Source organism: Vombatus ursinus, unplaced genomic scaffold (genome assembly GCF_900497805.2).
Source record: "Vombatus ursinus unplaced genomic scaffold, bare-nosed wombat genome assembly UNPS02014808.1, whole genome shotgun sequence".
NCBI lineage: Eukaryota > Metazoa > Chordata > Mammalia > Diprotodontia > Vombatidae > Vombatus > Vombatus ursinus.
In genome coordinates, this window is record NW_020954586.1 from 3126595 (window position 1) to 3139231 (window position 12637).

At 46.8% G+C, this 12637-nt stretch overlaps 1 protein-coding gene across 1 annotated transcript in view; it reads right to left on the bottom strand.

The window, feature by feature from the left end:
* Positions 1–5613: 5613 nt before the first annotated feature.
* The window catches only part of CAB39 (calcium binding protein 39), a 49347-nt gene continuing 42323 nt past the window's right edge, over positions 5614–12637 (bottom strand). The window contains exons 6-8 of the mRNA XM_027875247.1: positions 11815–11880; positions 9736–9879; positions 5614–8229 (exon numbers count right to left, since the gene is read on the bottom strand). Of these exons, the coding sequence (XP_027731048.1) occupies positions 8041–8229; positions 9736–9879; positions 11815–11880 (399 nt within the window). The 3' untranslated portion in view covers positions 5614–8040. The remainder of the gene's footprint in view (positions 8230–9735; positions 9880–11814; positions 11881–12637) is intronic.

The window sequence follows — 12637 nt, forward strand, 5'->3', positions numbered from 1 at the left end:
GTTGTCTTTCCCACCCTTTGCACTGTTAGAGTATTTAGAAGGTTCCTCAGGGGGTTCATTAGGCCTCATCAACCAAAAAACCTTCAAACATCTATTGAGCACCCGCTACACATCAGGCACGATGCTAGGCACTGAAGGGCCAAAAACAAAGGCAGAACAGTGCTCACCCTTAAGGAGCTGAAGCAACATGAACCCATTTGGCGGATCCAAGGTACACACATGTCAACCGGCCAGTTCACGAAGGCGTAAGCAGCAGCAAGATCAGAAGAGGAGCCCTGGAGCTCCAGGCTTTTGGGTAGGGGAATGATATAGTCAGACCAGAGCTTCAGGAAGAGCAATCCGAATGCCCGAGGTGACACAGGCCGGAGAGGGGAGAGAGACCTGGGGCAGCCTGGGGGTGAGCAGCCCTGGGAGGGAAGGGAAGGGGGGATGGAAGGGCTCTGGTGGAGGCAGAACCTACAGGGCTCCGTACCTGCCAGCACGTCTGGGACGAAGGCGAAGGCGAGTCAGGAGCCCGGGGGGGCAAGGCTCTTTTGGTAACAAAGGGGTAGTTCTGGAACATCCTACGTCGAAGCATCCTTATTCTTGCCTTGGAATCACTGGACAGATAACAATTCCACAAAGTAGAGGATGACAACTTCTCCAAGTTCACATCTGGAGCCTGAGAAGGGCCTTAGAAACGCGGGGGCAAGAGCCCAGCTGCTCAGCCAGAGACCAGGCTCAGCTCCTGTCCTCCTGGACCCGCCTCTCAGGCCCCTCCCTAAGGTATCTCTCCCCCTTAGGCAACTCCTCTCCCTCTCATCCAGATCAAGAGCATCTAATAGTGGCCCTGGGGACACTGGCCTCACCCATTTCTGCCCAGCTCCCCTGGGCCCAGACTTCTTTGGCAAGACCTCAGATTCCATCTGAACTTTGCTGCCAGAAGCACAGGGGGATGTGATCCCAATAAAAGCTGCAGAAGATGAAAGTGAGTCACAAGAAAGGATCTCAAAAACGCAGCTCTCCATCTGTTCCTTCCTAACATCCTACCAGGGCCAGGAGAACTGCTTCCAAAGACCTCCATCATTTCCTCTCCTCTCACCTCCAACCCAGGGTGGACCGTCTGGCTTACTTACTACAGAATCCCAAAAGACTGGAGGACGGCGGTTTCTTGGAAGCCCACGTCACACCATTCTGCATCCTGAGTCTTCAAAGGATGTACTAATTTTTTTCCAGGTTAGAGCACGGTCTTTGGATTCAAAAAGTTTTACTTATGAGAAAGATAGAGGCTGTCTCTCTCATAATAATATAGTGCTTGCAAAGGACCTGGCAGTTTTACCCAGAAGAAAACGTGAAAGCTCACTGCACAGAGCCTCTGATGAAGAACAAGTTCAGAGCATCACAAAACTGAGCTGAAAGAAACCTTGGAGGGGCTCTCGCTCAGTTCCACTCGTTCTGCAGTCAAGGAGACTGAGGCCTAGACAGGGGAAGGGAGTTAACAGAGCCAGCGAGAGCCACACGTGGTACCATGGAAAGGGAACACCTGTTTTGCCACCGAAGAGCTGGGTGACCACGGGGGCAGTGTCTTAACCTCTCTGGGGCTCAGCTGCCACATGCACAACATGTGGGAGTGGAACAAGGTCAGTCAACAAGGATTTATTAAGAAACCACTGTGTTCTAAGCATCCTGCAAGGCACTGGAGATGCAAAGACAAAAATTAAGTTTAAAGAGTCCTTGGTTTTTGAGAAGTTTACATTCTCAACCAACACGCATCAAGCACCCTGGGGCAGACCCTCCTCACCTCACACCTGGACTATTACAATAGCTGCTGGGGGGGTCCTCCTGCCTTGTTTCCCCCACTCCAGCCCATCCTCTATTCAGCCACCAAAGTGATTTTCCTAAAAAACAAGTCTGACCATGTCACCCCCTACTCAGTAAGCTCCAGTGGTCCCCTGTGGCCTCCAGGATCAAATACAAAGTGCTGTTTGGCATTCAAAGCCCTTCAGAACACAGCCCCTCCTCCTTTTTCCAAGCTCTGCCCCGTATACTTGGATCAGTGACATCTTGGCTGCTCCAGGAACAAGCCACCCCACTCCAGCCTCCATCTCTCAGCTCCCACAATTTTCTGTGGCTGTCTCCCACACTGGTACACTCTGCCTCCTCATGAAGCCTACCACCATCGCCTCCTGACCAAGGTGGGGTGGGGGTGGGACTCAAGACGTAAAATGAAATACACGTTTCTAGACAGAGTCAATACAAGAAGACATTTTGCTTGGTGATGCATATTCATTATGAAGATTTGCTTTTCTCTTCAATAAGGGAAGAGTGGATGAAGGAGAGAGAAAATATATTTCTACTAAGTGAAAAAATAAAACAAATATTTCCATAGTTTTTATTTCTTAAGCTTCATCTAATTTGAACACTTAAATTAGACTTGCCTACTTGGCTAATTTGTTTCTGAAATTAATCTCAATACTAAAAGTGATATCAACAAGGTACTCGGGCAGAGCAAATTATTGGCTCAACAGCTATCCAGTGGGTATGCCTTGCAGATGACCACAGGGGGCAGCACCGAGCCCTAAAGGGTGGTTGTGGCGAAGAGACCGCCTGACTCCAGTTGACAGACAGGAGGGTCACTGGTCCTTTCGAGGCCTGTACGAAGAGGCACCCCTCCCCCACCTGTTCCACAACTTGTAGGTCTGGAAAAAACCCTAGCCTATGATTGTAATACCTTCACAATCTAATACGTAAAAGACCAGGGGAGCCTCCCACGTGCTGACTAAGACAAACCCTTTCAGCTTCGTCACATCCACAACAGCTCAGTAGTTCACAGGCAGCTGACTACTCAGGGAAGCTGAATCCATACTAGCTGAGCAAAACAATTTCAGGAATTATCTTCCAGAGCCCAGGGTTTGGGGGCAGTAACTTCTCATGCTACGGTAAAAATAAACTGAAAAGAATCTTCTAGTTACTCATCATTTGGGGCTCGGCCACCTCTGCAGCTCACCTCAAAAGCTCCACGAAAACCTGTTTGGGATCAGGGGTAGCCTTTAGGGCTTTGTTCCGGGACCCTCCTCCCCTCGAAGCACAGGCAAAGTTCTAATCTGCACCAATTAAGGGGAATGAGATAAAACTTGGGCAAATCCAAGGTCACTGGCACTCCCGCTTGTCCTCAGGAAAGTATTCGATTCTGCATTTCTGGGAATCAGAGAGAATCATTTCTAAAAGTTTCTATGAGCTCTATCATGCTACAAGTATATTAAGTGGTTATGTCTGAGTGCTAATTATTATTTCATAGTAGAAGATATATCCTCATGTGTGCACAGGCTGAAAGAACAAGAACAAAAAATGAAAACCAAAAAATTAGCCTCCAGAAAATATCTTACATAGTGGAAAATTCTCATCTGAACTGCAAACCCCATCGGCGCGGACGGGAACCATGCGCAAGTGTAAATGGGCCCAAACCTGTGGAGAGAAACAGTAAGTTAATACAAAAGTCAATTTCCCAATGTTTCTCACAAAAAATAGTAGGAGACAATTATCTAAGAGGTGGGTAGGAGGTATCGAGGCCTGAACAAGGAGGCTATTTTTAATTTTATTTCTCCTGAGTCAGTACAGGTATCTTCAAATCAGTTTCTGTATGTATCAAAAGAAGATAACTCAGTAAAAGTGTTGTGGAAAAACTATAGAAGTAGAAGCTGGAAAAGTCCTTAGATATCATTTAAATCTGACATTGAAGATGTCAAGATACTATTAGGAGACACCCTGTTTTCCAGAGCCACGGCCCAGCAAGCAGGTGGTGTCCTGAGCTTGGCATAACAACAATCCTTTGCGCTCACCTTTTTTGTTTTTTGATGAGGCAATCAGGATTAAGTGACTTGCCCAGTCACACAGCTAGTGAGTGTTATGTGTCTGAGGCCACATTTGAACTCGGGTCCTCCTGACTCCAGGACTGCTGCTCTATCCACTGCGGTCACCTAGCTGCCCCGTGAGCTCACCTTCTGGAACTGATGGTCTCAGAGCTTAGGGAAGCACCAACAGGCGCAGACAGGAAGCCCTGCTTTGAATGGACTTTTTGTCACCGGACAACCATGCCTCACTGGTGCTATTGCTGCTACACTATGCTGTTTGACTCTTGTTCAGCCCCACTAAAGGGGTCTGTCTCCCCACTAGGGGTGGGGCCCTGGCACTTGTGTCTAATCTCCCTCCTTGCTTGGAAGCCATTTCCCTCCCTTTGAAATACAACTCATTTGATTGCTGACTCTCCTACCTCGTGCTTACTCTGTTTGGCTCGGGCCACTCACAGATTATAGACTGGTTTGGTCGGGTGGCAAGTGAAAGACCCAGGGAGCAAACCCAAGCCCTGTGACTCCAGGACCATGGTTCTTTCCACTGGGCCCAGTTTCCTTGACGTGAAAATATTTGTCCAGGAGGGCACGAACATGGTGTCATGACTTGGTTTCCATCTTCAATGCAAGGTCGCCACTTCTTGGCCATATGCCGATTGGCTGGGCGTTCTGCCTACGATGATGGGCGTGGCCCAGATGATTCCTAAGGTCCCTTCCAAGTCCGGGATCTATCGTCTACGGACCAGACTTCTTAAAAGACAACCCAGCTGCACCCAAACGCCAGGCAAGGGAGCAGCACTTACCTCCTCCAACCCAACTCTCAGGCCTTCTATTCTTTATTCACAGTTAAGTCAGCATGGTGACGACTTGACGTGGTCAGGTCATTTTCGGAGAAACAGGAGATGAGAAAGTACACGGAGCTTCTTGGAAGATACTTCGTAAACACGAGTGCTGAGTCTTGAGAGGAAGAGCTTTTTTGTAGAAGTGATGCGTCCCTTCCCCTTCACTTCCTCCTGGGTGCGTCTCCCAGAAAGTTCACCTGCTTGTCTTTCTTGGGGATGCAGAAGAATGGCCTGGCCACCAATGGGTTGCTCATGGGCCTGTCTGGAGTTCTTTTTGGCATATTCTCACACTGACTTCAAAACTCGTTTCTCTATAGCAAGCAAGCATCTCTAACAAGGCCTTTGTTCCCAGGAGACTCAAGATTAAAAGGGACTTTGGAGATAACCGGGACAGAGCCCATCATGTCACACAGACAGTAACAGAGCCAAGGCTTAAGGCACTGGCACCTTCCCTGCTAGGTCCCACAAGCCGTCTCAGGTGAAAGCTTCTGCACTGTTATTCAGGGGAAAAACCTGCTTACTGACATCGTACTTTGAAAAGTGAACCATGACGCATTATCGTCTTCCAAAGGACAAAAGGACACTATCAATAAGCACAAAAATGCCTGCATCAGACACAGAAGAGCGAGAAACAGACGACAATGGGTAGGAAAGCAGCAAGCAGTGAAAATCAGCATTTTGTGGTGAGAGCCACGAGTCTGTGAGTCTCTCCTTTGAAGCGTATCGTCTCACCTCAGAAGTGCATATTGGCTGTTTTGGTTACAGAAGGTGGCATTTGTACATCACTTAATGGAAATCAGTCACATCCATGAATACCAGTATCTCAAAACATAGAACAAAGGCAGACAATTTTGTTTCTTCAAAATTTTATTTCAATTTAAATTACAGGGCCAGCCAGATTTTCCAATATAAATGCATTTTCCTTGGGCAAAATGAAATGCTTTTATATGCAGTAGTTACAATTGTATACATCTCTACTTTTTTTTTTTTAAGGGTAAAAGTCCCATGAAATAACTGCTTTAGTCTATGCGAGCCTTCCTAACACTTGAGAAGAAACCACTTTCAGTACAAGTCTTCCATACTACAAACATGTCAAATGATCAGAACTCTAAAACACAACTTTTTCTTAACGCTCAATGTTTTCACATTCTGTTGTTAAAAAACAAAACAAAACAAAACAAAAACAAACCCAAATAAAGAAAAAAATACCACAGCAACTGCCTGCAGAACCCAATGGGATAATCCCAAGTCCAGGCTCCATTTCACACACTCCCCCCCTCCCCCTTTTCTGTTCTATGGACAGAAAGCTTTAGTGCTAGTACACACAGCCAAAGTGGAAGCTTTGATGTTCTGAGAAATATCTTGGCAAATAAACTCCGTTCCACTCAACTGTGATCAGGGCATCTGCACTAAAACCACGTATCATACAGTGCCAGGCAACACAAACGGTAATACTTACAATTCTTGTGGCCACTCGAGCCTTTCTAAAAAAGAATGAAAATTTCCTGTTCCAGAAGTTAAGTCACTTCCCCTATTTCCAATAGGAAACGTGAATTATTTTGTACAGAGTAGTTTAAGATCGCTTGAAAAAGACCAATTATAATATTGAGCATCACTTCCATTAGAGAGAACCAAATGGACTCCCTTTTCTCAAGGGTCATGCTCTTATCTGGCTTCCTTTCACGAAGGCTCTAAAAATGAACAAAAACACCAACTGAGAGTCCCATTCTACCAGCAGAGAAAGAATGTCATTAGGAAGAGAGGCTAGCGAAGGATGGCTAACTCGATAAGTCCTGAATCAGCTGCGACCAGGCGGCATTTCAACGTTCAGATTCTGATCCAAAAGCTGTCGAGTTGTGATCCTGGCGAGGAAACACACACCGTTCCTGACCACTCTGCTCAGCTACATTCCCCTGGGAGTTGTTTTGTTGTGGTCACAGTAACAAAAGTGATGCAACATCAGTTCTTTGTAAATACTGATAATTTGCAATATCTAGGGACAGGAAATGAGGGTGGGGAGTGGGGCGGGAGGGGGTGGGGAACCTTTCCTGCAGGATGTCTATGACTAAGAACTTGTCATGGTCTGCAAGAAGCCAAGGCTTCCAGTCTTCAGTCCCACAACTATTGTACTGGACCACCGAGACATAGGAAAGAAAAGGGGATGCTCTAGGGAGGTCCCCCACTCCTCACCCAAAGAACCAGCAGGAATTGAGCATCATCTTTACCATTTATTTATAGATCTGGCCAATATTAGAATACAATTTACGGGCTCCAGTTTCCAGTGAGCCTATTCTAATGGATGGCACCCAGTTAGAGAAGGGAGTACAAAGAATTTGGCTATTCTTCCCTTTAATGCTGCAGAAAGTACTCAGGAAAGTGTGAAATCAGCATTTCCATGGGATTGGAGAGATTCAATTACATAGGAGCATTCATTTTTGCAAAAACTCAATATTAGGTAATAGTTACAGACTAATACAATAACATTCTTCTGCTGTACAAATTAAATCATTTTAAAGAAATGAGTAGTCTAGTAGTTATATACAAAAGAAATCTGTAAGCACTGTTGAAATGAAATGTCACTGCTAGTTCTACTGTCTTAAAATACCTTCAAAAAAGTAAAATGAACTAAAACCCTTGAACATCTCCAAGTTGACAAGTCTCAAGAAAATCAAATCAAATGTCAAAAAAATTTTTTTTTTTTCCTAGAAAGCACTGAAAAGCATATATACATTTTTCCTTATGAACTTTCTCAGGCTTCATTCACACTTTGGAAAAACTGCTAAGTTGCAATATATCTATCGGCTTATTAGCATGACAACTATCCCCCACAGTGCACCTCTTTGATACATTTCCCCTTTGATTACAGATAAAGCACTGAACATTTTTGTTTTCTTTTGTTTTTTGTTTTTTTTTTTTTTTAAATCAAGGCATACAATCGGATACTAATGGGGCCAAGTGTGCACAGGTCATGTTGTGCTCGGATCTCAAACAAATAAGTGCAAATGTATTGGACTGAATCAGATTGGCAAGCATGCAACCTGTCACTTCACCGAACTATAACCTCTATGTCGGCTTTTAGAAACCTCGCATTCTTAGGACCCCTCAAACAAGCAGTGTCTTTGAATTCTGAAATGACATAAAGATCAAGAAAAGGTCCACACGGTGCTCTAATGTGCAAGAAAGCAGCAGCTATGTTTTTCAACTTGGACTAAAAAAAAAAAAAAAGGAAAAAAAGGAAAATGAAAAACCGTTCACTGAACAGCAGATTAGCAGTAATGTTCCTCATGAATCGATACGAGTGCCTGATGCTGAATATCTAACAGCAAATGCTGACTTGGGGTTTAATATTTTAGATGTTTATTTATTGGAGATTAAGCTTCTTGCTGTGCTGGTCTCTTCAAATCCCTGATCTGTTTAACTAAATAGGTCTTCTCATCATTAAATTGTTCATCCTCGGTCCTGTCATTCTGAAACTTGCTGAGAAACTCAATCAGTTTCGTTTGGTTCTTGAGAAGGATGTCTAGGATTGGCTGTGTTTTGTTGGGATTGGCTACAAACACCTGCAGGAGAGAAGAAGCAGAGATGTTAGCTTGCTGGACTGCAACAGGCCCAGTCTCGCTCAAACGCCGACTTCTGAAACGTGCTCATTTACAACAGGGATTCCTGTTCAGAGAATGTCTGGTGACAGCCGTCCACCATGTGACAAACACAAGTACAAAAAGGGGAAACCTAACCACTCTTTAAAAGCAGTGTGAAGAACTCTTCATTCCAATGACTTTTTCTTTCTTTATTTCACCAAATTTCAACCTGCTAATGGATAAAAATAAACTCAAGCCAACAGAAAACACATCCAGAAAGCTTTATTTGGAGATAAACAAAACTCATCCAAAAAGGGCACACACATACACATGCCTACCCTGAAATCCAAGTCAGATTAACTCCAAATGTCAGCCCAGATCGGTATAGTGTGTTGAGCTATGGACCAGGGGGAAAAAGATCTGTTTCAGCTCTTGATGAATTTTTTTTTTTGAACTTTCAGATAGTTACAAAAATTGGAACTAGGCTTACAAATGCACTGACAGGAAAAGGCCCTGCTTTAATGACTAGTTTAAAAAAGATTTGCAAGCACTAGCTTTATTTAGCACCTGGAATTTGGTCATATGGAAATGGTTGTTCTTAAAACACCACTGAATCCTAGAGAGACAATCCCTGATTGCATCCCCTCCCCCCAATTCCGTCTCTTCCACTGAAGCCCACAGGATATCTTCTCTATGAAGGACAGAGGAGAAGTCACAGAATTCAGATGCAGGCAGGGAGGGCAGGCTAGCACTGAAAAGAGGCATGTGGGCAGTGGGGAGAAGGTGTGGAGGGCCAGTGAAGGCTCAGGCTAAGGTGCTGGCTATTGCTCAGGAGGTAAGTGGGATCTGCTCAAGGTTTTAGAGAATTCAGGTGACTGATTTAAGTACGGACTCTTACTCTATTTTCATAATGGATGAAGATTCTCGGCCCAGAGGCATGAACATGGATTCTTAAAACCAGCAGCATTAAAGATGGGCACCACTCATTCTGTGGTGACAGAGTGACTCCTGACAGCAGGGAGGTTTGTCAAATTATTACTACAGAGGAGAAAAAGGGAAACTTTCTTCTAAGTGCAAACGATCACAGTCTCCGTCCTTCCACTGGTTGTCTAGTATCAGAATTTTAATTGGGTCCACACCATATCTTGGTCTCACACACTGTATATGGGAGAAGGGGCTGCTGTGAGGTGGGGCCTAAGGCCCAGCTCTGACTGCCAGCAGCTGCAGGGCCTGGGGCCAATCCCCTTCCGTTAAAATGAGGTCACTGAGAATGCTCGGGGCAGAGAGCCCTGAGCACAGTGCCAGGACTGGCTCAGAGCAGGAGGGGAGCCCACTGGACCACCTGACTCATTTGACAGGTCCTCGGAACGGCCCTCAAGAGCTGGCTGGCTCCCTGCCGCCCCACTGGACAGGTCACAGGCATAAACTGTGACCCTTTTCATCACAACCAAATGATAAGCCCTGTTGGCAGAAGCCCCACGACGATACCTTAAAGACGTGGAAGGCCTCAAACTGTATGTTGCGGCTCTTGTCTCGCAGAAGGTTCATCATCAGCTTGAGGTTTTCAGGTTTGCTGATGTACTTTGTCATAATCGTGAAGTTGTGTCTGTCCAGCAGGAGCTCCCCGAGAAGCTGAGGAGAGATTACAACAAGTGCTGTGAGATCAGGAACAGCCAGCCACGGAAAATCAGCTCCAAGGACACTTCACTTCACTGGATGTGTCTGAAAACTCTGGGCTCGGCTCCACTTAATGCACTTTCTAGCCCACATGTGCGGGGATTTTCATCCCTTTCCAAAGCCGATCTCACACTCTGCAGCCTTCTGCATTTCCCCTTTTCTCAATGCCTGGTGAACAACCAGATCCTGGGAGTAGGAGGGGACCCCACCGGCGTCTGGGTCAGCCCCCTCCTCTCCAGAGGACATCCTCTCTTCCGTAACCCTGATGGCTGCGTGGTTTCTGCTTGAATAGCCCAAAAGGCAGCTCCTACTACTGGACATCTCGAATGGAGAGAAAACCTTTCCTGCCCTCCGCTTCCCTCCACCTTGTCCTCCCTGATTCCAGCTCTCGACTGTGGCGCTAAGGGCAGACCCACTTCCTCTAGCACACACTGTCCTTCAAGTGTCTGAACAAGGTTACAGTCGGCTCCCCAGCTAGTCTTCCCCTGCCCTGCCCCCCCCCAGGGGGAACAGAAGGGCCCCTGTTCTGGATGCTTCTTCAATGGCCCAGCACCAATGCCGACGACAACCCATCCGCCGCTTCGCAGACCGCCTTCCAGAGCTGCTGATGCTGACAAATGTGACCTGGGACCAATGTAAAGGCTGGATGGCCCTCAGGGGACAGGCCTGAGCCTGCTCTTAGGGGCCCCCTCCGAGCCATGCAGAGGCAGGAACTAGAATGGGGCTCTGTGTCCCACATTGCCTTTTAAAACAAATTCCACATTAGTCATGTTGTGAAAGAAGACACAGAGCCAGAGGGGTAAAAAAAAACACAGAAAGTGAAAAATAGTCTGCTTCCATCTGTAGTTAGACTGCCACAGGTGTTTCTCTGGAGGTGGAGTCATTTTCATCCTGAGTCCTTGGAAGTGCTTTAGATCACTTTACACTCCTATTAACGCCCCCCAGCACCGCCTTTGGGGGGCAGCTGCCCTACACACATAGGTCCCAACGAGCTCACATTCTGTAGGGATCCCCTACTTTTCTCTCAAATGAAATGCTAAGCAGATCCTCCCCTCTTCCATCTTGCACACATGCTTGATTTTTTTTTTAAAAAACCTAATGCAGGACTTTATAGTTTACCCAAAAACTTAATCTTGTCAGATAAAACTTGAGTTTTATTCTCTGTCCTTTGTATTTTCAGTGCCCGGCTCGGTGCCCTAGCACATAGTAGGTGCTTCATAAATGCCCGTAAGCAGATTTGATTAATGAGGCTCATGGCTCCACACCAATTCTACTTTGCTGTTTTGGTTGCTTTGGTTGGGAAAAACCAGATAACCACGCTTGCCAGAGTTGTATTTGTTTTTAAAGTTCGGGACAAGGGTCTGAGGAGCCCTGTCTACGTAAGAGACTCTGTGATTTCTGCTTTGGCTGCTTGGAACTTTTCTATTTCCTAAGTTTTCCTCATCCTCCAATGTGTTCTAGATTATTAAGGTCAACACAAGGCAATTGCTAAAGAAATAGGAGCCGGCCACAATTAAATTCAAATGATTTCGACATTTTCATTGGAAAACATTCTAGGAGTTCGGAAGAAGAACCCCAACGTCTAATCACACTCCCCTCCGGAAGCTTCTCCCCGAGCTTCCTCCACCAAACCTCGTTTTCCACAATGAGCTACGACCAGTCCCCACTCCTCACAGGCACAGGCTTGTGCCCTGGGGAGGGCATCCTGCAGACCACAGGCGGCCAGCCAGCACAGCCGGCGCCCCTGCAGCACCATGAATGCCTCTGTCCCAGGTTCATAAGGCCTGGCGCTCTTCATCAGCACAGTGAAAAGGCCTGTGTCCTCAACCATCCCCTTCTACCCACTCCCCAGATCTCAACAGAGAAATAAGATAAAGCCGACGACCATACCTTGAGCGACTGTCGCTTTGTCACATAATTTTCTGAATGGAGTAACTTTTCATATTCACTGAAGAACTGAGAAGAGAAGAAAACAAACACCGATGGGGTCCCCCCAAACATCAGACGTGAACTAAGCCTAGTGCCCCATAAACATGAGGAGTGGCCACGCGTGGCCCTTCTCCAGGCCCAGGCCTCAGCCTTCCTGGCCTCTCCCCGCCCAGGCATCCGAGCCCTCCGGGGGCTCCCCTCCCTGGAGACACACAGCCCCCTCCCCCGTGGCTGCCCTGAAATCCAAGCCTGACACCAGCCTTTTCATCAATCCCTTCCAAAGGTCTCCCCCACTCACCCTGACTCCTCTCCACTCCCTGGCCAGCTTCAGCCCTCAGTTCACTCTCCTTTACTCTATTCAATGTATAGCTTCCAGAAATAGAGATTTCATTATATTACTGCCCCTGTTTAAACCTCTATGATGACTCACTGTTACTTGTAACATAAATTCCAAACCTACTGTCTGGCCACCTTGTGCCTCCTAACCCACCCTCCAGGCCCCTGTACGGCAGCAGGCAGGATACTGACCCCCCCCCCGGCCTGCTGTGAGATGGGGCTCCAGGGCCTCACAGGACACCCTGCACTGGTCATGGGGTCTGATCTCTTCCCATCCACTCTGGGCTCATTCCTCAATGGTTAGCATACCATCATCATCTTTTACTCTAATCATGCCACCAATGCTCAACTCCCAGATGCCCATGAACAACCCCCTTCTCTGATCCCTCCTCCCCCGACCTCACCCTAAGCCCCCAAATGCCTACCCCAGATCTCCCTCCACTGGACG